At 43.3% G+C, this 23,347-nt stretch overlaps 1 protein-coding gene and 1 long non-coding RNA gene across 5 annotated transcripts in view; one reads left to right on the top strand and one right to left on the bottom strand.

Annotated features, from left to right (window-relative positions):
• Enpp2 (ectonucleotide pyrophosphatase/phosphodiesterase 2) overlaps positions 1–22,252 on the bottom strand; it is a 113,725-nt gene extending 91,473 nt beyond the window's left edge. For 3 of the 4 annotated variants that reach the window (XM_076555769.1, XM_076555772.1, XM_076555770.1), the window contains exon 1: positions 21,903–22,243. In XM_076555769.1, coding sequence (XP_076411884.1) covers positions 21,903–21,923 — 21 coding nt within the window. In that variant the 5' untranslated portion in view covers positions 21,924–22,243. Of the gene's footprint in view, positions 1–21,902 lie in introns of all 4 variants that reach the window. The other variant, XM_076555773.1, reaches the window with a different exon arrangement.
• LOC121824526 (uncharacterized) lies at positions 21,305–23,098 on the top strand. The gene is made up of 3 exons (XR_013046321.1): positions 21,305–21,392; positions 22,318–22,426; positions 22,967–23,098. It is a non-coding gene; the product is annotated as an uncharacterized LOC121824526 (long non-coding RNA).
• The last annotated feature ends 249 nt before the right edge of the window (positions 23,099–23,347 follow it).

The raw sequence follows: 23,347 nt of genomic DNA, 5'->3' as shown, positions 1-23,347 counted from the left end.
AGAAATAGTTCCTATCACACAAGATTAATATCAAGACCAAACTATATACTAGATTAAGCAAGCAACCAAGCACTTGAAACATAAAACATGCATGGGCATGTGAGCGAGTGTGCGTGAGCGCGCGCACGCACACACACACACACAAATACAGACATTACCAATTCCCCAGTTGAGGAGAGTAAGGTCTCTATCACTTGCCCTCACACTCTCAATGTCTGTGCTTAGCAGTAATACAGGTTCTGGGAAACTTTTTTTTTTTTTTTAACTTCTAGAAACATTAGGATCAACTTATAATGTAGCAAACCTCCCATCCCACTTTTTTCTCAGACCTCAAGACATAACACGCAGCCCCTAACTGGCAAGGCTGGGATGATTCTAGACACGGCTGTGAAGACATGAGACCCAAACACAACGGTTGACACCCATGTAAAAAGTGCTGAGTGGAGCTTCTACCGAAGAACTGTGTTTGAACTCCAAACTAGAAGGAAGTTCACGCTTGTTCCTGGAATGGTGAGGCACGGGTTCCCAGCACAACAGCCTCTCTGGAGAGGAAGCGCAACTGTCACCACGCCTCTGCTTCCTGGTCAAGCAAAGAAGAGCTCCTGAGACTCAGCAAAGTGAGGGCAGAGGGGAGCTTCCCTTGCCTAAGGGGGTGGGGGGGTCAACATCACCATAACTACTGATGAAAGATGGCATGAATGCTTTCCCCCAAGATCAAAAGCAAAGCAAGGCTATGCGTGCCCTCTTGCCATCTCTAGTCTATTGTCCTTCTGCTGCCAAAACTAGTGAGCGAGCACATACCAGTGTGGATGCTCCTGGAGGACGTCACACTAAGTGAAAGAAACTTTTCACACAGCCACCTACTGTATTCTCTCATTGAGAAGAATCATCCCCAGTAGGAAACAACTTAGGGAATGGGGATTCAGGGCTGTAAGATACTGTGAGAGGGATGGCTATCTGATAGAAGCTTGAGGTCACATATAATGAAACTCTCTAAAATTATGTAATGGTAATATTTGAACATTTCACATTTGGAAGGATACATTGTCATTGGTATGTTTTCACAGATGTTATCTTTAAAACGCACAAGAAAAGGGCTGGAGAGATGGCTCGGAGGTTAAGAGCACTGGCTGCTCTTCCAGAGGTAGGTCCTGAGTTCAATTCCCAGCAACCACATGGTGGCTCACAACCATCCATAATGAGATCTGGTGCCCTGTTCTGGCATGCAGGTACACATGCAGAAAGAACACTGTGTACATAAATAAATAAATAAATAAATAAATAAATAAATAAATAAATAAATAAATGATTAAATGATCAAATAAATAAATAACACGCATACACACACACACACACACACACACACACACACACCACTAGCAGCCTGGTGTAGTAGTGAGCACCTATGATCCCAGCACTTGGGAGGCTGAGGTAGGAGAATCACAAGTACCAAGTCAGCATAAGGTACATAGACACACACACACACACACACACACACACACACACACACACACGAGTGCATGCACACACACACTCAAACACACATACAAGCTAGTGATTCAAACACACATGCAAGCTAGCAAGACTAAATCTGTAGAAAAGAAAATTCCAAAGTATTCGATCCACAGAAAAACAGCATCAACTTTGATCTTGGTTCTGAAGGATGAATGTTCAAAGTTGTCTCCAGGGTCACCCCACTTCCCCTGTGCATGTAACTCCACACAGGAGAGACAAAGCATTTCAGTTGCGGTGTGTACCTCTGTCTGTGAACGATCCCTCCATATCCCTGAGAAGATGACTTCCTGAGACTCTGTCAGCCTTTTTAGCCCTTTCATCGGGTCTCATGTTTCATGTTACCGTCAGGGATAACAGCCTATAAGAGAATCCAGTTCTTGCTTATAAAACTTGAGCCTTAATGGCAACGAACTACGAATAATACGAGGGGCAGCTGTGGGGATTTAAGAGCAATAATACTTTGCATTTCAGGAACTAACAGTAAAATAAAAAAAAAATCCCAGCCCCGTGAGACAGAGGGAAGATTCATTCACTGTCCGACATCCCGCAATGAACGGAGCAAAGGGCTGTGGGCAGCCACCATTTCTAAAGCACCTTTGACTGGAAGATGGAGGCAGTTCATGCAGCAGAGAGAGATTTAATACAGCGAGTTAAAGATAGATTTTTTTTAAAAGTGGATAAGTGAATGAAGAACACTGGGGGCAAATAAACCAGAAGCAAAGAGTTGGAAATTTCAGACAAGGAGCAGACATGGTAACATCACTGGCTTGCAGCAAACCTCCGGTGTGGCAGGCAGCTGCTCTTCAGAAAGGGCTTATACTTTCCCAGACAATTTACACGGATCATCTTGCTTCATGTTCATAAAGCTTTTATGATATTATCATTGTCAATGAGTGTGATCAAACGGATCAGACAATATTCCTAAGGTCCAGGCTCTCTTTAGTGGGAAAGTCATCTTTTCTCTCCAGTCCCCAATGAAGATTAGAAAACTAGCAAGCCCTGGTAAAATGGGGCTCTCAGCTGCGTGGAGAAGGACCCGAGTCACTGCGAAAGCAGAGGAACTGACAAGTGTATGGTGAACATACCAGAAACCACAGAGGAACCTCTGATCTCAGCTGGCCTTGTTGTGACCCCAAAACAGCAATACCAGCCATGAGCAAGTGACAAGGACCTTGGCATGTTATTTCAAAATTCCTATGCCACCAGAAAATAATCCTTGCCATTGTTAGACAATTTCCCTCAACTCAGGAAAACCAAGTTTACAAAGTCATATTATACTGATTCAACACAGACATAGTAAACGCCCTTCACAAGGTTGGCTAAAGCTTATGAAACCTTGCTTGGTACAGGATTCCTTAGTATTAGAAATACCAAAGTTGAAAGAGAGAGAGAGAGAGAGAGAGAGAGAGAGAGAGAGAGAGAGAGAGAAAGAAAGAAAGAAAGAAAGAAAGAAAGAAAGAAAGAAAGAAAGAAAGAAAGAAAGAAAGAGAGAGAGAGAAAAAGAAAAACAAGACAAGACAAGACAAAACAAAAAACCCACATGTTTTAATTGGGAGATGAAATGTTTTGGACTCTTTGAGGTAATGTAACAAAATACCAAAAAGTGGTTGGTTTGTATATACAAGAAATTTACTGTTCAGAAGAGGCTGGAGGTCCAGGATCAATGAAACAATGCCCTAGTAGACAGCATCTGGGAAGCCCAGGTCCTCATAAAAGACTGTCTTCTTCCAATGGCTGCACATGACAGAAAGAGTGAGTCTGTTGCGGAATATCCCTTTACACGGTGTGAAGATGTATCACTATGATTTGTTTAACAAAGAGCTGAATGGCCAATAGCTAGGCAGGAAGAGTTTAAGTGGGACTTCTGGGGACAGAGAGGTCTCCGGGAAGAAGAAAGGAGGGGTCACCAGCCAGATGCAGAGGAAGCAAGAGGAGAGGTGAAGCCACAAGTCACATGGCAACACGTAGATGAATAGAAATGGGCTAATTTAAGTTATAAGAACTAGTGGGACAAGCCTGAGCTATATATAGGTCAAGCATTGTAATTAATAATGAGTCTCTGTGTCATGAGCTGGCGGGCCCAAAGAAAAATCCGCTGACATAAGTCCGTCTAGGGACTTCTCCAGAGGAGAAGTGGTAGCTTCTTGGTTCCTGAACCACAAGTTTAAAATGTTCTTGAAATCAACATTTCAGTGAGTAGCTAGCTGCCATGGACAGAATTAAATTTAAATGTAACCCAGCCAGGTGTGGTGGTACACACATTTAATCACAGCACTTGGGAGGCAGAGACAGCCAGATCTCTATGATTTCGAAGCAGCTTGGTCTCCATAGGTAGTTCCTAAATGTATCTTGACAGGGTAAAATTAAGACATTAAAAATGAGACAGCATTAGTCAGAGACAGAGGAATTAATCTATCTGGAATAACCTTCTAGAAATACACATTCTTGAATATACATCCACATAAAGAGAAGCTAACATTAACAACGACTTTTGCAGAAGGCACCTAGGAGTTTTGTGAGAGCCAAGGTCCACGGGTGCCCATGCTTGCCCACAGCTCTCAGGGACCCTGCCTGATCTTAGGCTCCTTTAATAGGTGATGACTCCCCATTTATTTATTTCTGCCGAGTATGGTGCTGTCCAGACACCTCTGGGTATGTTATGCTAAGATATCACTATAAAACTAGGAGCCTGAAATGGGGGGCGTCTCTATTACACTCTCTATTAAGTCACTCATTCATGTGTTCATTCAACAAACTTTCATTGAGTGCCCAATATGTGTTATATACTGAGGATATAGTCTCTACCATGTATACCCCACATTTTGGTAAGAGAAGAAATAGAGTATCGAGTAGTTGGCAATTGATAAAGAAACTAGAGCAGAAGAGTAGCAACAATCTATTAGACAGTGACAAAGGTCTTTTCCCAAAGATGACATCTGATCAGAAGGCTGGAAAAAATAAGGAGGGCCCAGGAATGTCTTCAAAGGGGTGGTAAGTGCAAAGGCCCTGTGGTAGGAGCGGGCTAGTATGTTCAGGGAAGTCAGTGTAGCTGGGGAGAGTACAGTGGACAAACAGTAAGAACCAGTATCATGAGCCGGGCGGTGGTGGCGCACGCCTTTAATCCCAGCACTCGGGAGGCAGAGCCAGGCGGATCTCTGTGAGTTCAAGGCCAGCCTGGGCTACCAAGTGAGCTCCAGGAAAGACACTAAGCTACGCAAAGAAACCCTGTCTCGAAAAACAAAAACAAAACAACAACAACAAAAAAGAACCAATATCCCAATGGGCACCGGTTCCTGCACGACTCTGCAGTCTATAACGAGAGCCTCACATTTCCTGGTGGGTGTGGTGGGAGACAGAGCTGGTAAGTGGTGAGATAAACTCTCCTTTGGCAGAAACCCTCTGGGACTGTTCAAGAATTCCTGCACAATGTCTCCATTGAGAGGGCAATTGACTCAAAGGCCTCTAAGATCCTTTCCAACCCTAGGTAACTACTCTTTCTCTGTCTCCATAAAACCCTGTCAAGGAGCCCATCGGTCTCTCTGCAATAACCAGAAAAGAGTAGTCCAAGCAAACTAAACAAGCAGAACTGTTTCTTTTTCTTGGTAAGGAAGGGGAAGGTACAGACTCTTATACCTTCATGTTCTTGCCCTTCCATCTCCTAGAAGAAATCCATACAGAGAATAGAATATGGATAGATCAATAGATAACTGGTATGGTCTATTTACCTATGTCAGCAAAAGAATGTGGTTTAATAAAAAGGAGAAAGAAATACTTTTCACAAAATCTTTTGAAAGAGGTGAGATGAAGCAATATCCCTCTGAACTGATCTAGAAAACAAGCACGATACAAACTGACCTTGCATTGCCTGTCCTAGCCTTATAGCACTTCCACTATGCCTTGCAAACAGTAAGCCAGTATATTTATTAAATCCAACAACCTCAGATGGCCAAGAAGAGGATTATGCAAGAGGGTGCAGAAGTTCTGGACCTTACTCTACCCAGCTAAGCTTCTGCTGTTCTTGGGAGAAATGTTATACAACTTGCTAATTACCAAAATCCTGGGCTGTCAGCCTTGGTCAGGATCAGAACTTGGATGCTTACTGACCATGTGGCCTGGAGGGAGTTGGGAAACCTCACTAGACCTCCAGTTCCTCATACAAAAATGGTAACAGCCACAGTGCCTTCCTTATACTGTTGTTGTAGAGACTGAATCAAATGATCTGTGTCCTGTCAATTGTTTATAACAATGGCTGTTCTCAGTGAAGCCCCTAGAATGTATCAGACATTAAACAGAGGTGATCTCACTAACACTTTCAATGACCCTGCATATTATAGATTCCATTATATATTCAACTTAGAGTTGAACTATAAGTCCCTTATAGATCCATTCTAGATTCAACTTATTTTCAAAGGCATAGAGAAACTTCAGCCACTTGCCCAGGTTCACACACCCAGCAAGGGACAAAGCCAGCATTCAGATTCAGGCCTCCTTAAGCAGAGTCCAACTGCTGAGAAGCTTTTGCTCCAGAACATTGTGCTACAGCACGTTAGTTACATTACCTTTAACAGAAGTCCTCCAGCGTTTCATTAGGAGGGAACATGAGGAATGGTGTGAGAGGACTCGCCACAGTCTGGAAACAGAATGAATTCTGTCCAGGGCAATTTCTCATTTAGCTACCATAGTAGTTTGGGGACATTCTCTTGGCACTCTCTTCTTGTGTCCCCCTGACTGATGCAGCTGGTTTTGGGTGCCCCCTAAGTCTTAGGTTCGGGTAAATCTCTGTCACAGCTGGACAGCTGGTAGCCTATGGTCTCAGGTCACAAAGGTCATTCTTCTCTCCTACTCCTAATTCCCTCTCTTTTTCTGCGGGTATTCCCATTTCTTCCTGAGAACGGATCAAAATTCTGACACATGTATGTTTGCCATCAATCTCATAGGACCCTACTACTGACAATCAGGGTCCTATGACGATCCTCACATTGTTTGGCTCAGCTACAACACAGTTTGAGATGCCAGGGCTAAGGACAAGCGTTGTCAACTGACAGAGCCGGGAGTGATCACTCAGTGTGGCTTTATCTCAGACATTCCTCATAACCCAACCTTAACAACAACACTACGCTCAGTGTGACCCTATGACGTGAGTCTTCCCAGAACCGTTCTAGGCTCAAATGACATCAGCAAGTCACAAAAGACCCCCAGACACCTGCTCATGGAGCCTACATCCCTCCTGGCTGAGAAAGAACACTGTATATGAAGTACAGCAACTGGTGGTAAGAGTGATGATGAAAGAAGAAAACAAGATGTTGAGAGTGATAACAGCCTGGACTCCAGAGCGGCACCAGTGAGCCAGTCAGAACGATTACAAATTGCAGTTTGAGTAATTTGCCCACAGACACCCAGTCAGTGACAGAGCAGGACTTGGCAGGATTGTGTTAATAACAATTAAAAAAAAAAATACAGCAAGAGTGGCAATAAAATCACCACATAGTAAGTTGGCTGTTTACATGCATTGTCTTATACATTTTATTAATGAGGATATGAAGAATCAGAACGATGCTATCATTTGGTCAATTACATGGTGGTGGAGTAAGGATCAGATCCCAGCCTGAATGGTTGAATGTTCACAGTCCCTCCTCCTCACCATGTCTTCTCCATTGCAATGATACATTGAAAAGCTCCTTCAAGACAAGGATTTCACTTCCATCATTTACAAAAAGTTCTACAATGGCTGGCACAGAGAGAATTGAGCTTCCCAGGCCTCATTCCCCAGAAAGAAACTCAAATGGACAAAAAGATGGCCACAATTCTAACTTTCAGCTCTTCCCCTCTTCCTCTGGCAGTGGGAAGATGAGAAAATTGTCAATGCCACTGAGACTGTTCTCAGTGCAATGGCCACTTGCTAACATCAGTCTAACCTCGACTCCCAGCCAAACTTGTGACCTGAGCACCCACATTTGTTAATTTATTAGACTTGTGTTTGTCTAAGAACGAAAGCAATCAACAAGCGGTAAGTGTGTGCCCTGCATGTTAATTGAGAGCTGCCCTGCTATGGAGTAAAGAGGGCATTGTGATGAATTTGATGAGCTTGGACACTTGCGTTATCCTTCTAGCCTAACAATGCTTCTCTCAACAAGGCTGGGCCCTGGTGCTCACAGCTGCACAAAGGGCTTTGCATTGGGCATTTACATGCACAGCATGGCATCAGAGAGGGTGAGTAAAGACATGGCTGTTTCTTCCCATTGTTCAAGCTGTTGCACAGCTAAATATAAACCTTTGAGAGTGATATAATTGTTTAAAGATGTAATGAAAAGTAGGCAGATCTTGAGAGCCAGGTACATAAAGACTGTGACATGGTGCACAAGACCTGTACAGGTTCAAACCAGACAAAATCCCAGCATGGAGAAGTGGAAGTCGACACAAAGCCCCACCCCCTAACCAGAAGCTATTTGCAACTGATACATGCTGGGAAGGGGAAAATCAGTTTTCTCCAATAGAGTGTCACTGAACTTATCAATTGCATGCCAGGGCAGACTCCATGCCCAGGAGTACTTGGCCAACACAAACTCCATGTTTTCCTGTGTGCTTTTTGCTTTGTTTTTGTGGGTTTTGTCTTACAGGGTTTTGTTTTCTGTTTGTTTTGACTCTTTTCCTTTGCTTACAAGTTGGGTGTGTAGGGAGGTGAAGAGGATCTGAGAGAAGTTATGGAAGGGGAAAGACTGTGATCAAAATACACTGAATGAAAAAAAACTTTAGATTTATTCATTTATTAAGTATACAGTGTTCTGTCTGCATGTACACCTGCATGCCAGAAGAGCATCAGACTCTCTATAGATGGTTGTAAGCCACCAGGCTGTGGCTGAGAATTGAACTCAGGATCTCTGAAAGAGCAGTCAGTGCTCTTAACCTCAGTGACATCTCCCCAGCCCCTGAATGAAAAAAAAATTTAAATACAAACTATTAATTAACAAAAAAAAAAAAAAAGAATCAGGTACATCATCATCCCTAGCTTCAACGTCTTTGCTTACTAATTGCCTGTTTGGAAGCCATGGCCTAGTTAACCTCTCTTCTTGCCAAGCCCTCAGTTCTGAGACAAGAGACGCCTTCCCCCAACCACCCTGACCCTCTTTCACATCTTGATTTTGATGTCCCCTGTCCCCTGCCATGTTCCTGTCAGACAACATTTGCCTACCCCCTGACTTGAGTGTGTTCCCAGTGGCCTCGAGAGCCAGGCTGTGTCTTCCCCAGGCCTTACACAACGCTTGGTGCACAGAGACTACAGTCGGCACTGGTTGAAGAAATTAATGAAGGAAGAATACGCTGAAGGAGAAGATAGAAAAATGAAAACATAATGTGGAGAGTTGTGGCACACAAGCAAATGAATCAGGGAACAGTCCTTCAGCCTTGGTCCTCAGCCTTCGTCCCTATGGCAGTTTAAATGAGAGTGTCTCCCATAGGCTCTGGCATTTGAATGTTTGGTCCCCATTTGGTGGCACTGTTTGGAGAGATTTAGGAGATGCAGACTTGCTGGAGGAAGTATGACATTGGGGACAGGATTTGAGAACCTAAGCTCTCCCCCTATTTTCAGTTTTCTCTCTCTGCTTCAAGATATGGTTGAGGATGTGACCTCTCAGCGTCCTGCTTTGAACACCATATCCACCACTTGCTGCCATGCCTCTCCACCATGACAGACTCATCCTTCTGGAACTGCATGTCAAAATTAACTCTTTCTTCTATAAGTCACTCTCAGTCATGGTGTTTATTTCAGCAACAAAAAGTAACTAATATAGTCCTTGTGACATACTACAGACTTCTCCCTCCATCTCTCTAGGCTGTTCACCCCAACCCTAAGCCCACAGCTTTCAAGACTTTTCTAGGTCCAAAGGGAATGTTGAATCTAATCCCAGAAAAAAAAAAATGCTATTTTCTTATTCCTGCTCTGAGGAATCCAAACCACGCAAAAGTCCTGCTTCTGCTTCGCTTCAACAGAGTCTCTAGACATCATGACTGGAACTTAAGTCACTTCATATTAACAATCCATTTCACAGTTCGTACAAGTGTCCCAAGGCTTCCATGCCCATCCTTCTTTCGGAACAACCATGTCTCCCAATCATCTCAGAAGACTAATATGTTTCTGTAATGTTTGGTTTTAAATGTCAATTTACATAACTTAGAATTATCTGGAAAGAGAGTCTCAATTAATGAATTAACCTAAATCATATTGACCTGTAGGCAAGTCTGGGGGCTGGAGATCATGCTGATTATTAATGGATTCAGTCCACTGTGGGCAGCACCATTCCTTAGGATGAGCCCTGAACCATATGAGAGAGAAGAAAGCTAAGGCTTAAGAGAAAACTTGACATTTCAGAACTGTTGTAAGAGCAGAGGACTGGGGTTAGTTCCCAGCACCACATATAAACCACATGGTGGTTTACAACCATCAGTAACTCCAGGGCCAGGGGATTCTGACCTCTATGGGTGGGCACACGCAGTACACATAAATATATGCAGAAGAAACATTCATGTATATAAAACAAATGTTTTTTTTTTTAAATGAAGAAAGCTAGTTGATCATAAGCAAGCAAACAGCATGTGTGCATTCATTTCTCCCTAGGTTGTAACCAGATGTTCCAAGCCCCTGCCTCTGTGACTTCCCCCACAACAATGGACTGCAATCTGGAATTGTAAGCTAAAAAACCCTTCTCCCCCTAAGCTGCTTTATGTTGGGATATTTTATCACAGCAACAGAAATGAAGCTAGAACAGCTTGATATACAACATGTAATCACTACTACTCCCACTGCATAGGAGGGTGAGGAATATTAAAACACGTTGATTGCTTTTCCTGTTCATACCTCATCTTCGAGCTAAACATGAAAGCAAGTGGCTTATCTTGTATTGTGCAAGCAGGTTTCTCTCAGGCAGTTCAGGTGGCATTTTTAGTCAACTTGGAGACTCTAGAAGTGAATATTTAGACTATAAATATCATAGATGACAGCAAGAAAAGGTCTAGGTCTAGCCTGCAATGGATGAATGCCTGTAATGCCTCACAACAGGCCTTTCCTAGGAACTTGTGGCCAGCCAAGAGACTAAAAGATGTGGTCAAGCCAAAGTCACATCTTACAAAGAAGCAGGAGAGTTTCCTTGCTTCTCCATTACCCAACAGATGGCACCACTGTGTTCTGTGAACTTCCAGATTGAGATGCTCTGACAGCCAACTGTGGGAGGGGCTTTGGGTACAATCTGTAACTCCAGTTCCAGGGAAACTGATGCCCTCTTCCCACCATTGTGGGTATCAGGAACACATATGGTACACATACATACATGCAGGCAAAATATTCCTGCACATAAAATCAAACTTAAAATATAAAAAAATTAAAATAATAACTAAAAATAACTGATTTGAAATAAATGTAGCAAATGTCTTCTGTATTGCATGTCCAGTGCTCATGAATTTCCTTTGAGATATGATCTCATTTAATTATACAAATAGGTACTACTATTATCATCTATAATTTATGGGGGGCAGAAAGCTGGTACAGAAACATTAAATGTGGCCAGGCGGTGGTGGCACACGCCTTTAATCCCAGCTCTCGGGAGGCAGAGCCAGGCAGATCTCTGTGAGTTCAAGGCCAGCCTGGGCTACCAAGTGAGTTCCAGGAAACGCGCAAAGAAACACAGAGAAACCCTGTCTCAAAAAACAAAAACAAAAACAAAAAAAGAAACATTAAATGACAGAGCTGTGATTTAGACAGTGTGGTTGCACAACCTGAGTACTTAGCCACTATTCCACTCCATCAGATTTATCCTTGGGATGGATGCACATTTAATCACAAATCACAAATCACTTTCTTCATTGTTAAGTCCAGTAAGAACAAATTAGATGCACACTTGACCTTGGTGATAGCCTGAGTAGACACTTTGGAATTCAGTGGAATTCACTGTGATTTTTAAGATTTACTGAGAATCTTTCCAAAGTTACTTAACCTCTTAGGTGTCCATTTTGTTCATTCTACACATGACAATAACAATAACACCTTCAATAAATGTAATAAAATATTTTAAAGAAAAACAATATTATCACCTTAAAAAAAAGGTACATAGACAGGTAGACAACTTTGTTTAGATTACCTAATCAGCAGCATGGGAATTATTATGTGGGAACTAATTAAAAATATAGGCTCAACCTCACAGCAGAATTTCTGAATCAGAAACTCTGGTGCAGCTAAGATGTTAGATTCACCGTTCTAGATGCTGCTTTCTTTAAATTTTAAATTTTTATTGTTTTATGTATATGGCTGCATGCATGTCTGGGCACCTGGTGCCTGGAAGCCAGAAGAGGGAATAGGATTTCATGCAACTCGGGTGTGAGCAGCCATGTAAGTGCTGAGAATTGAACCTAGGTCCTCTGGATGAGCAGCCATTGCTTTTAATCATTAAGTTATCTGTCTAGCCTCATTCTTTGCTCGTTCGTATTTTTGTTTGCTTATTTGAGAATGGGTCTCTTTCTGTATCCTGGACTGATTCATGGCATTTCCATGGCATCAGTCTTCTAAGAGATGGGGTTACAGTTATGAGATACCATACCTGACATTACTTTCTTAAAAGTCTTTATTGGCATATGTTAATTATTCATAATAATATATTTTATAACAATATTCTCATGTATGTACATGATGTATTTTGATCATATTCATACCCTATCATCCTCTCTTGTCTCTTGAATATTCCCTTAATTTCCTTCCTCCTCCCAACTAGACAGGGTGGGTCTCTTGTATGCAAGGCTGGCCTTGCACTCTTCATGTTGCTGAGGATGATCTTGAACTCCTGATCCTCCTGCATCCACCTCTCAAATGTGAGGATTATAAACCAGTTTATGTGGTGCTGGGGACAGAACCTAGGACGCCATGCATGCTAGCCAACCACTCTACATTGCAAATCCCTAGCCCCTTGTTCTTCTTTTCTATTTCTAAAGAGCCCTTTTTTTAAAGTTGGCTTTATGAAAAAGCTTCTTCTTTTTGCTGTTTTCTGTCCTGCATATGTAAAATAAAGTTTGATTCAGTGCTTAAAAAAGAAAACAAACAAACAAACCAATAGGTAAAACTAGATTTGGCCCACGGGCTATAGTTTGCCAACTCTTGTTTGTTGGGGTGTATATACATATTAACAAGCAATTTGAAAAGTATAAGGAGGTCAGAAGAAAGTACGGGATCCCCTGGAAATGACATCTGGCATTACAAAAGGGTGTGGACCACCTTGTGGGTTCTGGAAACAGACCCTGGATGACTGCAAGAGCAGCAAGTACTCTTCACTATTTCCCCATCTCTCCAGCCCTGCCAAGCCTTGGTTTTGAAGGCCATATTCAATAATTGATGTAAGTGCTTTGCATGACCCCTAGAAGACAAGTCATCAAAAATAGCTACCCTGAGTGCAGTTCTAGTGCTTTCAAATGGGGTTTTAAAAAAGTAAAATGAAAACCCCAACCAATACCAAAGACATTTAATCTTGTCAATGGCCTCTGAAGTGTTACTAAAATAAATGTATAATTTTCATATAGCCTTATGAAATAGCGACATATTGAAACATGTCTACTCTCTACTCCCTAGTATATTATGGATATAGTTTCTAGATACATGTTTTTAGTGTTTTTAACACTGGAAAGATATTCCATTAAAATTAATTGGAGCATCTTGAGATTTATTTTGTTTTTATACATTTTGTTTTCACTAAATCTGATGTCCTATCTATATAGATCACTGTGGCTCACCATTGTGAAAACTCTGGTTTTATCACATAATGGAGATAATCAACACAAGCAACATTTTGTTCTCAAAGGAAGGAAAGGAGTTGCATTCTTATGGGATTAACCCCAAGGTTCAGAACTAATAAGTCCCCTGGGTAGAAGCCACTGAAACATTGTGAGACAGTTGAGCATTTCACACTCATGGGTGCCAAGAACAAGCTTAGGTCACCCAAGGAAAAAGTGCAATAATCTTGCATTTGTTGATTTCCTGTTGATTAAAGTCAAGCAGCTTCCAGGAAAATGTTAGGCACACCTCGTGTCACTACGTTGAATTAAAATGTGAACAGTATTAATGATGGAAAAACTCAATTATATCCAAGATATCCAAAGTTGTACAGTTGGCTTTGTCAGTAATCAAGTTGTATACTGAGAGAGCCTGTTCTGTCAGTCAGCAAATCCTTTGAGTGGAGAAGAAATAATTCTCACTGCAAACATTGTCAAGTTCAAAAGCAAGGGTGGAGATAAAAGTTCTTTACCAGTTGTAAGCCACAAAGCACTGTCATCTTACTATGTTCACATTTGCAACAGCAGAATTTCTGGTGACTGAAAACAAATGGTGAGTGTTCCTGGACAAAACACACTCAGGGTAGGATGGTATCAGAAAGCGTGCACTGTTCATCCACAGGTGCCATAACAAAGTACCATGGAAAGAGATTGAGCCAAGCTTGAAAAGAAAGTGACTTCAGAGTGGCTGGTCCCTTACAGGACATCTGTATCATTCTCCCAAGGCTTGGATAACATCTGGAAAGTGGGGTAGAAAGTGCAGGAGCCAGAAGTTGAGGAAGAGTGCTGTAAAACAAGGTCTTCTAGACATGACCCTGACATTGTAGTCATGAACTCATGGCAGCTGTGGTCACCTGCTCAAGACAGTGCCCATCACCACTTCATTATGCATGGGGGAGGGTCTCCAGATGCCTCAGCCCTCACAGAGAGACAATGAGCAGCTAATGGGTGCCGGGGTAAGGTGTCATTTTTCTCTGGTGGTATAGCCACTGTTAAGTTGTCCATGCTCCAGTAGATAACTCCCAATTTATGCTCATGCAAGCCATAACAGTTCAACTTTGTGAATCAAGAAAAGTGGGGAGGATTTGAAGGAAGGAGGGCATTTGTTAGGAAGAAAAAGAGTCTCAGTAGGAGAGAAGTAGGGATGGAAAAGGCTAGTGGGAATGAAAATGACCTTAAAAAAAATTCTACTTAATTAATTAATTAATAAAACGTGGCTGAACCAACACATTTGTATTGGCACATATCTTGAAAACCAGCAGTATAAAAGCCAAGAGTCAATCAGAAGGCTGTTTTCCTCGGAGGTCACCCTCCTTGGCTTACCAAGCCTCTTTTCCCATGTGCCTCTTCAGATCATCTCCCTCCTTGCATGTTTCCATGTTCACATTTCCTCTTTGTACAAGGACACCCATCATATTGGGTTAGGACACATCCTTGATGCCTACTTTAACGACCCCTCTAAAAACCTTATCTCCAAATTAAGTCATATTATGAGATCTAAGAGCCTATGACTCCAACACATGAGCTTGGAGAATGGAATACAATTCAATCCATAATAACATCTTTGATTAAGTCTGTTGGAGTGACCACACAGATTCCCAGTCCTTTCAGATAAGGCCTGTTTCTCCTCTGATGAAAGCATTCGACTCTACAATGGAAATGGTCTTGCTTATTGAGTGCCCAAAATGATTGATTATTTACTTTAGAATAAGGATCCAAGTCCATGGCCTTCCACCTTTTCCAAACACCACAACACTGGCCAGTGTCCATCTTTCCAGAGAATTACCTTTATTTTACTGCAGCTCTGTCTTTATTTCCTCTCATATTCAGCTTATAAGCAGGAATCCATCTCACATTATTTTGTCGCCAAAGTGCTTAGACTTCAAATTCAATTATTTGTTCATATGTTTATTAGTTTATTAGTTATTAACCCTTCCTTTCAAAGCCCACAGGTTGTTGACATATTTCCAGATTAGATGCCTTCATTAAGCTATGGGTATAAAAACATAGGTGCAGAAACTCTCAGATTTAGCCAATATATAACAAAATTAATAAGCTAAAAAATTCCAAAATAAAAATGAAAAAAATAAGTCAGAGGGCCTCTAAAAAAAATCATGTTTCCTTAACAATTCAACACACTCTCTTCAGTCATTAACTATATTTGTCATTTTAGAAACTGTCAATGTTTCATATAGAATGGTTGCAGAGGTGCATGTTTCATGGAGTTAATCACTGCATTACATGCTGCATAAAAAAAAAAAACAACCGAGCCGGGCGTTGGTGGCGCACGCCTTTAATCCCAGCACTCGGGAGGCAGAGCCAGGCGGATCTCTGTGAGTTCGAGGCCAGCCTGGGCTACCAAGTGAGTTCCAGGAAAGGCGCAAAGCTACACAGAGAAACCCTGTCTCGAAAAACCAAAAAAAAAAAAAAAAAAAAACCTGCAGATATTTTAATGCCCAGCTATGGAAATTCACTAAAGAAATGAGATAGCTATAGAATGGGATACAATCTCACTCACTAAAGACCACATTTGTAAAGAACCAATAATGGCACAGGGTTTGTTCTTACGTGCCAAACAGGTTGCAGAACGACAAGCATGACTCCCGTTTTAACATACAAGTGCACAAAAGAATTTAGAAGGGCTGTTCACCCATGGCTCCTGATGCTTATCTCTGGGCACTATGACGTTAGACTATTTGCTTTGCTCCTTCTTTATACTTTCTTTCATTTATCTCTTTCTAGACAGTGTATGTATTGCCTATACAATAAAATATGGCTGGGTTTAGATTTATTTATTGTATTTTATGTGTATGGGTTTTTTGCCTGTGTATATGTATGTGTACCACATGTGTGCCTGGAGCCTGTGGAGAACCGAAGAGGACACTGGATGTGCTGGAACCTGAATTATTGATGATCGTCAGCTGCCATATGAGTGCTAGGAACCCAATTCGGGTCCTCCACAAGAGCAAGTCCTCTCAACTGCTGAGCCATCTCGCCGACAAAATATAGCCATTTTTAATAAATAAAAGTTTCCATATGAAAGACTTGCTTTAGACAAATCACCATTCACTCTGCTGGGTTATGGAAGTGATCACAGATCATAGCCCTGGACTTCTAGAAGATAGGAATTTAGGGAAGTGACTTACATAAATATAAAAAATAACTATATACTCAAGATTATAATGCAACTGACCGTATTTAAACAGGCTTAAGAAAAAGGAGGAAGAGGAGATGGAGGAAGAGGAGGAGGAGTGGTAGAGGACTGGGAAGTGGGAGGAGGAAGAGGAAGGACATCTTGATAAAGGCCATGGAGTGACTCAGGTTAGGACTTGAGGAAACGGCGTCTTTTCAGTGAGAACATAGGATTCAGGAAGGAAGGTTATTTATTCCTGGTGGAGGAGGTGCCATAGGAAAACACAGTAGCATTCAGGTGCCGGGTCTACTCTGGGAGTAACAAATAGTGAGCATAAAATACCTTGTGGGCTCTCAAAAAATATATATCAGGGAATCAAGTAGGCAAATTATATCAAGGAGATGGATGATCATAAAACGTTTGGTTGAAATGAGGATTCTCTTGCACATGCCAGCTACTGGGAAGAAACAGCCACCCTCTAGAACTGCACCAGGAAATCAGGGCACATGGCACCCAGCAAAGGCTGAATTACAATGAATTGTCCCTGCTCAGCTTTTGAATCTCAGTGTAGACAGATATCGATTCTACAGCTTACCCTGTCCCATTAAGTCTGGATTAAATACTCCTTCTCATGTAGTTCCATCAGAACTCCGGTTTCCTCTGTCAAAGTATAACATCAAATTAAAGCCATCTGTTCCTTGCCCGGAACGTCTGCCTTGCAAACTCCACATGATCAGGCCTGCCTTTTACAATACACGGTGGATTCTCCAACAGCAATTGCTAATAACTTAACGTGTAGCATTGAAATCGAGATGCAGTGTTCTGAAGGTTGAAGAACACAGAGAAAAACGGCTCTCATCTTCTGTTTGATACTCTAGACTTCTTTTTTTTAAAACCTAACTTTAATTTTAGAAGCAGCATCTTGCTATTAACTTCACTGCCAGATTAAATCTCTAAGCATTAAGCACATGAAGGCACCACTTCTCTCCCAAACTGTTCTTGTCTGTTCTCTCTCCATCTCATCCCTCTCTAAATATCTGCTCCTTCATCTTCCTCCCCTTCTCGATCTTCCTCTTCTTCCCACCATTCCCTTCTTATTTTTAAATATAGCGCAGTCCACATGTTTTCAAATGCTTCACTTTAGCTAAAATTCCAACTATCCTTTTAAAAATTGGAGAATGAAATAACCATTCAGAGGGAAAGTTACACAACTAGTGATTGCCAGAGCAGAGACGTGAGCCCAGGTCCTAGGACTCCAAGTTCATGGTCATTAGCACACATTACACAGGATCCTCTCAAAACAGAGAACATGCATAATTTGATTATGCTGGCTCCTAACCTCCACCTACTCCCTTCTCCCAAATATCCACTGAATTAATTAGCCCTTTGATTAAAGGTATTTCAGTCAGAAGTCCTTAACAACTCAAGGGTATTGAAGGACAGACTTGGATGAACCCCCTAAAAGTTTATGCAAAATGCTGTGTGTAGTCTTTTGTGCATTTTTTTCCGAAGAAGAGTAATGTGCATCCAAACCTCAAAAGAACCATGGCCCCAAAGAGCTTAAGAAAAGCTTAAAGTCTAAATAACTCCCTATAGAACGCAATCACCATTCACCTCTCAGAGTTTCCAAATGCATAGTTCTCTCGAAAATCAGAACCACATTTTCTCACTTGCAGCCTCCCAAAGTCTCTATCATTCTCTAGAGAGCTTTTGGAGATCTTCCTCTCTGGTCATTCTGAGTCCCAAGTGCCTTCTCTTTCAGTGTCCTTGTGTCCTGCTGGGTTGCAGCCCAAGGAGGATTTCTTTGCTTTCATAGTCAACAGAGGCAAAATTACCAAAGCCTGTAGTGCCTGGGGATGGATAGGATAGCTGCTGGGATAGGAAAAGCCTACCAGTTCAGAAGTGGATCACACAGTAGAGACTTGAAACATTATCTCAAATACCCAGAAATTCTAAACCCTTCTTATTTAAAATAATTGGAAGACCCTGGCTTTTCCTGTGAATCTTTATTCTTTATCCTACTGTGTCATAGAAAAAAATTCACATAAGCTTTTGTATTTCTCTCATCTAACCCAGTGCCTGAACAGAATACTCATTCTTAAGCACTGCATACGAATTCACAAAATAGCTGTTAGCAAGATGAGTCCATGATAACGGTACTTGCTACACAAGCCTGACGATGTGAGTTCAAGCCCCAAAACCCATGTGAGAATGGAAGAAGAGAACTGACTCCACAAAGTTGTTCTCCTATGTACACATAGACAGACAGACAGACACACACACACACACACACACACACACATACACACACACACTTTTTTTTGTTACTTTTTTTTTTCTTTTCCAACAAGAATTCACAAGAATTGTGGGGCTAGCGAATACAGCCCCAGGTAAAATGCCTGCCTTGCAATCATGAAGTCCCGGATTCAGTCCCCAGTGTTACATAAAGTTAAGTGTGGTGATGCACACCTGCGATCCCAGCAGTCAGGGAGTACAGACTGCAGGATCAGAAGTCCATCAATGGTATTGCAAGTTTGAAGCCAGTCTGGGATACATGAGAACCAGAGTGGAGGGGAGGGGAGGAGAGGGGAGGGGAGGGGAGGAGAGGGGAGGGGAGGGGAGGGGAGGGGAGGGGAGGGGAGGGGGGAGGAGGGGAGGGGAGGGGAGAGGAGAGGAGAGGAGAGGAGAGGAGAGGAGAGGAGAGGAGAGGGGAAGGGAAGGGAAGGGAGGGAAGTGAGCGAGGGGAAGGGAGAGGAGGAAGGGAGGGCAAGCAGGAAAGAAAAATCAATCACAAGAATTCAGGAAGCGTCCCAAATGAGACACTGGACATTAGGACTTAAAGATCCTAGGACAAAAGTAATACTGAGACAAAAGCAGTTGTTCTGTGTCCTGTGGGTATTTATCATCTACCGAGGGGCAGATAACTAGAACGCCACAATAAAGAATTGTAAGGACTGATAATGAGAGAAAAGGAAGTTTTGGGAGAACATGGCAAGGTTGCTATCCCATTCTGGAAGAGGAGCAGATAGATGGTCTGGGAAGTTTCCAAGAAAAGGTGGGTACTGGCTGAGCCACTTTAAAAAAAAAAAAAATGAGGCTAGATACTGAGGGGGTGGGCTGGGGGGGTGATAGTCTGATTTGCCTACTTTGTACACAGTGTATGTAAAATGTGCAAAATGGTTTGTGAAATACGGATAGGGGATGAGTTGGTAAGGTAGGAGAGCAAGGATAAGGTAAAAGGTAAGTTGTGGAGGACCTATACATACCAACATCATTCTTAAAAGGAAAATACAAAAATTCACTAAAAACATCTCAAAAAGCATGTCTATGACCATGTTGCATTTTAGGAACACTGCCTGACACAATATGGAGTTCAGGTGGCATGATCAAGTTGATTGAGTTTAGGATCATGTAAAAGGCACACCTGTGAATGTCAAGGACTGTGTCTCCAGAGCGGAAGGGAAACCATGTATCCACCCTGAATATGAGCAACTCTATCCCATGGGCTGTGGTCCCAGACTGAAAAGGGGGAAAAGAAAAATCTAGCTGAGTCCCAGTATTCAGCTTTAGCAGGACCCCCACCCACATCTGGCTTCCTAACTACAGTAGACAATGTGACCACCCACCTCAGACTCCCAGCACCAGCCTTCCCATTATAATGGACACTATGCCCTCTCACAGTGCACCCAAATAAATCCTCCATCCTTAAGTTGTCAGATATTTTGTGACAGCACTGAGACCAGGAACTAGTATAGGTAAAGACACAGATTGGGCATAGGAACAAGAAGGAGCCTATAGGAACTTCGTCCAATAGGAAGACAGGAAGAAAGGAAAGGCAGAGAAGACAGCAAGTCACCGAAGGGATTCTTCCGTGTCCGAGCACGATGGGGATGCCATTAGCACAGAAGAACAGAGCTGGGAGAACAGAGAAGACAGATTCGGTTTTGAACATTTTGATTTCACGATGCTTTGTGGGACATGTAATTGGAGATGTTTTAGGAGAAAGGCCTTGCTACTGACATCATATGTGTCCGCAGTGGTTGAAGCTCTTGGAGTGGATGGGATGAGGTAGTCTACAGGACGGCATAGGAAGACAGTCAAGGAGAGGCCAGAGGTGCACACTAACAGCTCTAAAGTGAGGCCCTTTAAGGCAATACATGGTGACTTTCAAAAGGGTAGAGGAGAACAAGGAGGGGTGGGTATTACGGAATGAATCTAAGAGTCCAAACACAAGAGAGCAAATGGCCAACTATTCAAAATGGCCCCAAGAGCCTGAAGAAGAGGACTTTAAAATTCGCTGCAGTTTTTGGTGCAAAGAGGCCTTTGGTGGCCCTCAACAAAAGGTCGTCTTCAGAGTGGAGGACCAAGGCTCCTGACTAGGTATGAAGGGACAGGTAGGAAATAAGGACAGCCAGATCTTGTCACCCACTCTTTCAAGAGGGAAACAGCAGCGCTAGAGGCGACCTCTGGGAAGGACTGTAAAGTTCAGAAAATACCTGAAGAAGTGCAGAAAACCTCCTAGTCTGGTGGACTTGGGCATGTTGCAAATACGTAAACAAATCCCAGAAAAGGGCTCTCTCTGAGTCCCGCTGAGCACGAAAGGGGCTTTTGTTTTCGTCCCCTTTGTCGGGGAGAAATGAATGGCCCCTGGGTTAACCTGTTCAGATGAAACCAGCGCGAAAACCGCCTTCTCTAAAACCCGTTACCACCGCTCCTTGCGGCCCACCTGCTCTGCCCTTGGAGACTTCCAAGTCCAGACCAAAAGCACCGGTGATCAGTGGAGAGCCGGGCCCTCTAATCTTAACCCAAAGCAGCCAGGTCTATCCGAAAGGCTTGTTCAAATAAAAAAAAGTACAAAAGGGCAGGCAGTCTGGATGCTGGGACCCGGCTTCAGGGAAGGGGCTTTCCCACTCGGAAAATGGTCTGTCTCCTGGAAGCAAGGGTAAGAAGGAGCACAGAGAACGCTCCTGGGATAGATGGCTTTAATGCTCCCCAGCCTGGCCAAGCGCTTGTCCAACAAGTCATAAACAAGAAGGCCAGGAGGCTAGCTGTCCCAGAAGGGCAGAGCTCACTGAGAGCCCCCTGCGGCTGGCTCTGGCCAAAGGGGCTCGCTCCCTCGCGGGCGCGAGCCGTGGGTGAGCTGAGACTCGTCCCCGGCCCCTCTCTGCAACTTACACCGGCTTGTTTTCCAGAAACGAGATACGCATTTGCAAAGCCAAACACACTCTGGCAACGACAGCTCAAAATTAGCTCCGCGTTTGTAAGCCTGGAACTCGGTCCAGCTGAGGGCACGGGAAGGCAGCCCGAGCCGGGGACGTTTTTGTTTTGTTTTGTTTTTTCCGGCTGCTGCGGAGGCCCCTTTGCAAGGGTTTGCCCCTCGCTGCACCGTGCAGCCGCCGTGACCCGGGAGCCCCAGCCATGGAGCACGCGCAGAGAGGGGCGCCTACCCTACCCGATCGGCGTGGCGGCTCATGCTGCGGCGGCGGCGTCCGGGTGCCTCGCTCCAGCCAGGGCGCTGCGGACACGGCCTCGGCTGTGGCCCGGGGACCTGGGAGCTGAGCCCGGGACCGCGACTCCTGACTGCGCTTGTTTGCGCTGGGCCGTTTGCTTTTGGGATTTCTCCAAGGCAGATGGAGTCAGGGGGCCGCTATCCCCGGGGGACAGTGATTCCATTGGAAGCTGGCCTTTGACAGGACACACACATGACCTTTGACTAAAATGGCTTTAGGGAAGGAAAAGTGTCCGGACGTTTAAGACCCGGCGTCCCGCACCGCCATTCACACTTCCACCCCCAACGGCGCCGGGTTAATTTTTCATCTTTCAAGCAGTCTGTGAAGTTTGGCGTGCATTTCCCTTTCTTTCTCTAGGATTCGTTCCTGTTTCCTGAAGATCCTGCTGCAGAACTTTCCTGCTGTGATGTCCCTAGCCAGCTGGTGGGTCCCTAAACCAGCAGCATTTCCAGGTGAACCCAGCGGGGTACGCATTCTAGAAAGTTCCTTCAGCACGCTGGGGAAGAGGACCACCATATTTCCACCCCTTCAACATGTCACAATTTTTAAAGGGATTTTCACAACCATGCTGTTACTTGGCCTCCCGGAGTGTATGGGAGCCTGCCTTTTGCTGCTGTTTTACATACAAAGAAACAGAAAGGAGACTCATGCCCAGTCTTCTAACCAAGAGGGTGAAATCTTGGCCTCTGCTCTGAGTGACTCACCTTAACTTAATGACACCACAACTAATATAAAGCAACTGCGTAATTGCTTCAATTTGGTAAATATGAAAGTATTAGAATTTAATAGAATGGCAGTTGCATCATTGATAGCCACAGATATCTTGAGTTTGTTGACTATATTTAAAACTTTGTGGCCATTTTGCCCTCTCAACCAGAGACTGAAAAGATGCTCTGAGTATAAGATCTGGCTTCAGGGGTATACACAGGAGTTCTTGGGGTGAAACCAATGTCCATCATCAACGTTATCAAAACCATTTTCTTTCTTTCTTTTTTTTTTTTTCTAGGTCTGTCAAGATGGTAAGGGCTGGAGATGTAGCTCAATGAAAGATCACTTGTATCACAGGAAAAAGGTTCAATTCCCAGTAATGGAAAAAAAAAAAAAAGCCCAATTCCTCATTAAGTTAGGCATGGAAGATTGCCACAAGTTTAAGGCCTGTCTGGGTTACCCAGTGAGACCTTGTCTCAAAAACAAACAAGAAACAAAGTGGCGAAACACTAAACCAAAAGGACAGGAACTATGGGCTTGTAGAAGGAGCAGGAAGAGCAGTCAACAGCTCCATGGCAATCGGTGCAATAGGAAATGTCATAGTGATCTGCAAAGATGAAAGCCCACGCCTTCCCATTTTCTTGAGCTGGGACAAGGACTCAGGTGATGGCGACCTTCA

The sequence above is a fragment of the Peromyscus maniculatus genome, chromosome 20 (assembly GCF_049852395.1).
Source record: "Peromyscus maniculatus bairdii isolate BWxNUB_F1_BW_parent chromosome 20, HU_Pman_BW_mat_3.1, whole genome shotgun sequence".
In the NCBI taxonomy this organism is placed as follows: Eukaryota; Metazoa; Chordata; class Mammalia; order Rodentia; family Cricetidae; genus Peromyscus; species Peromyscus maniculatus.
Note: the sequence above shows the minus strand (reverse complement) of the source record. Positions and strands in the feature narration are given on the sequence as shown.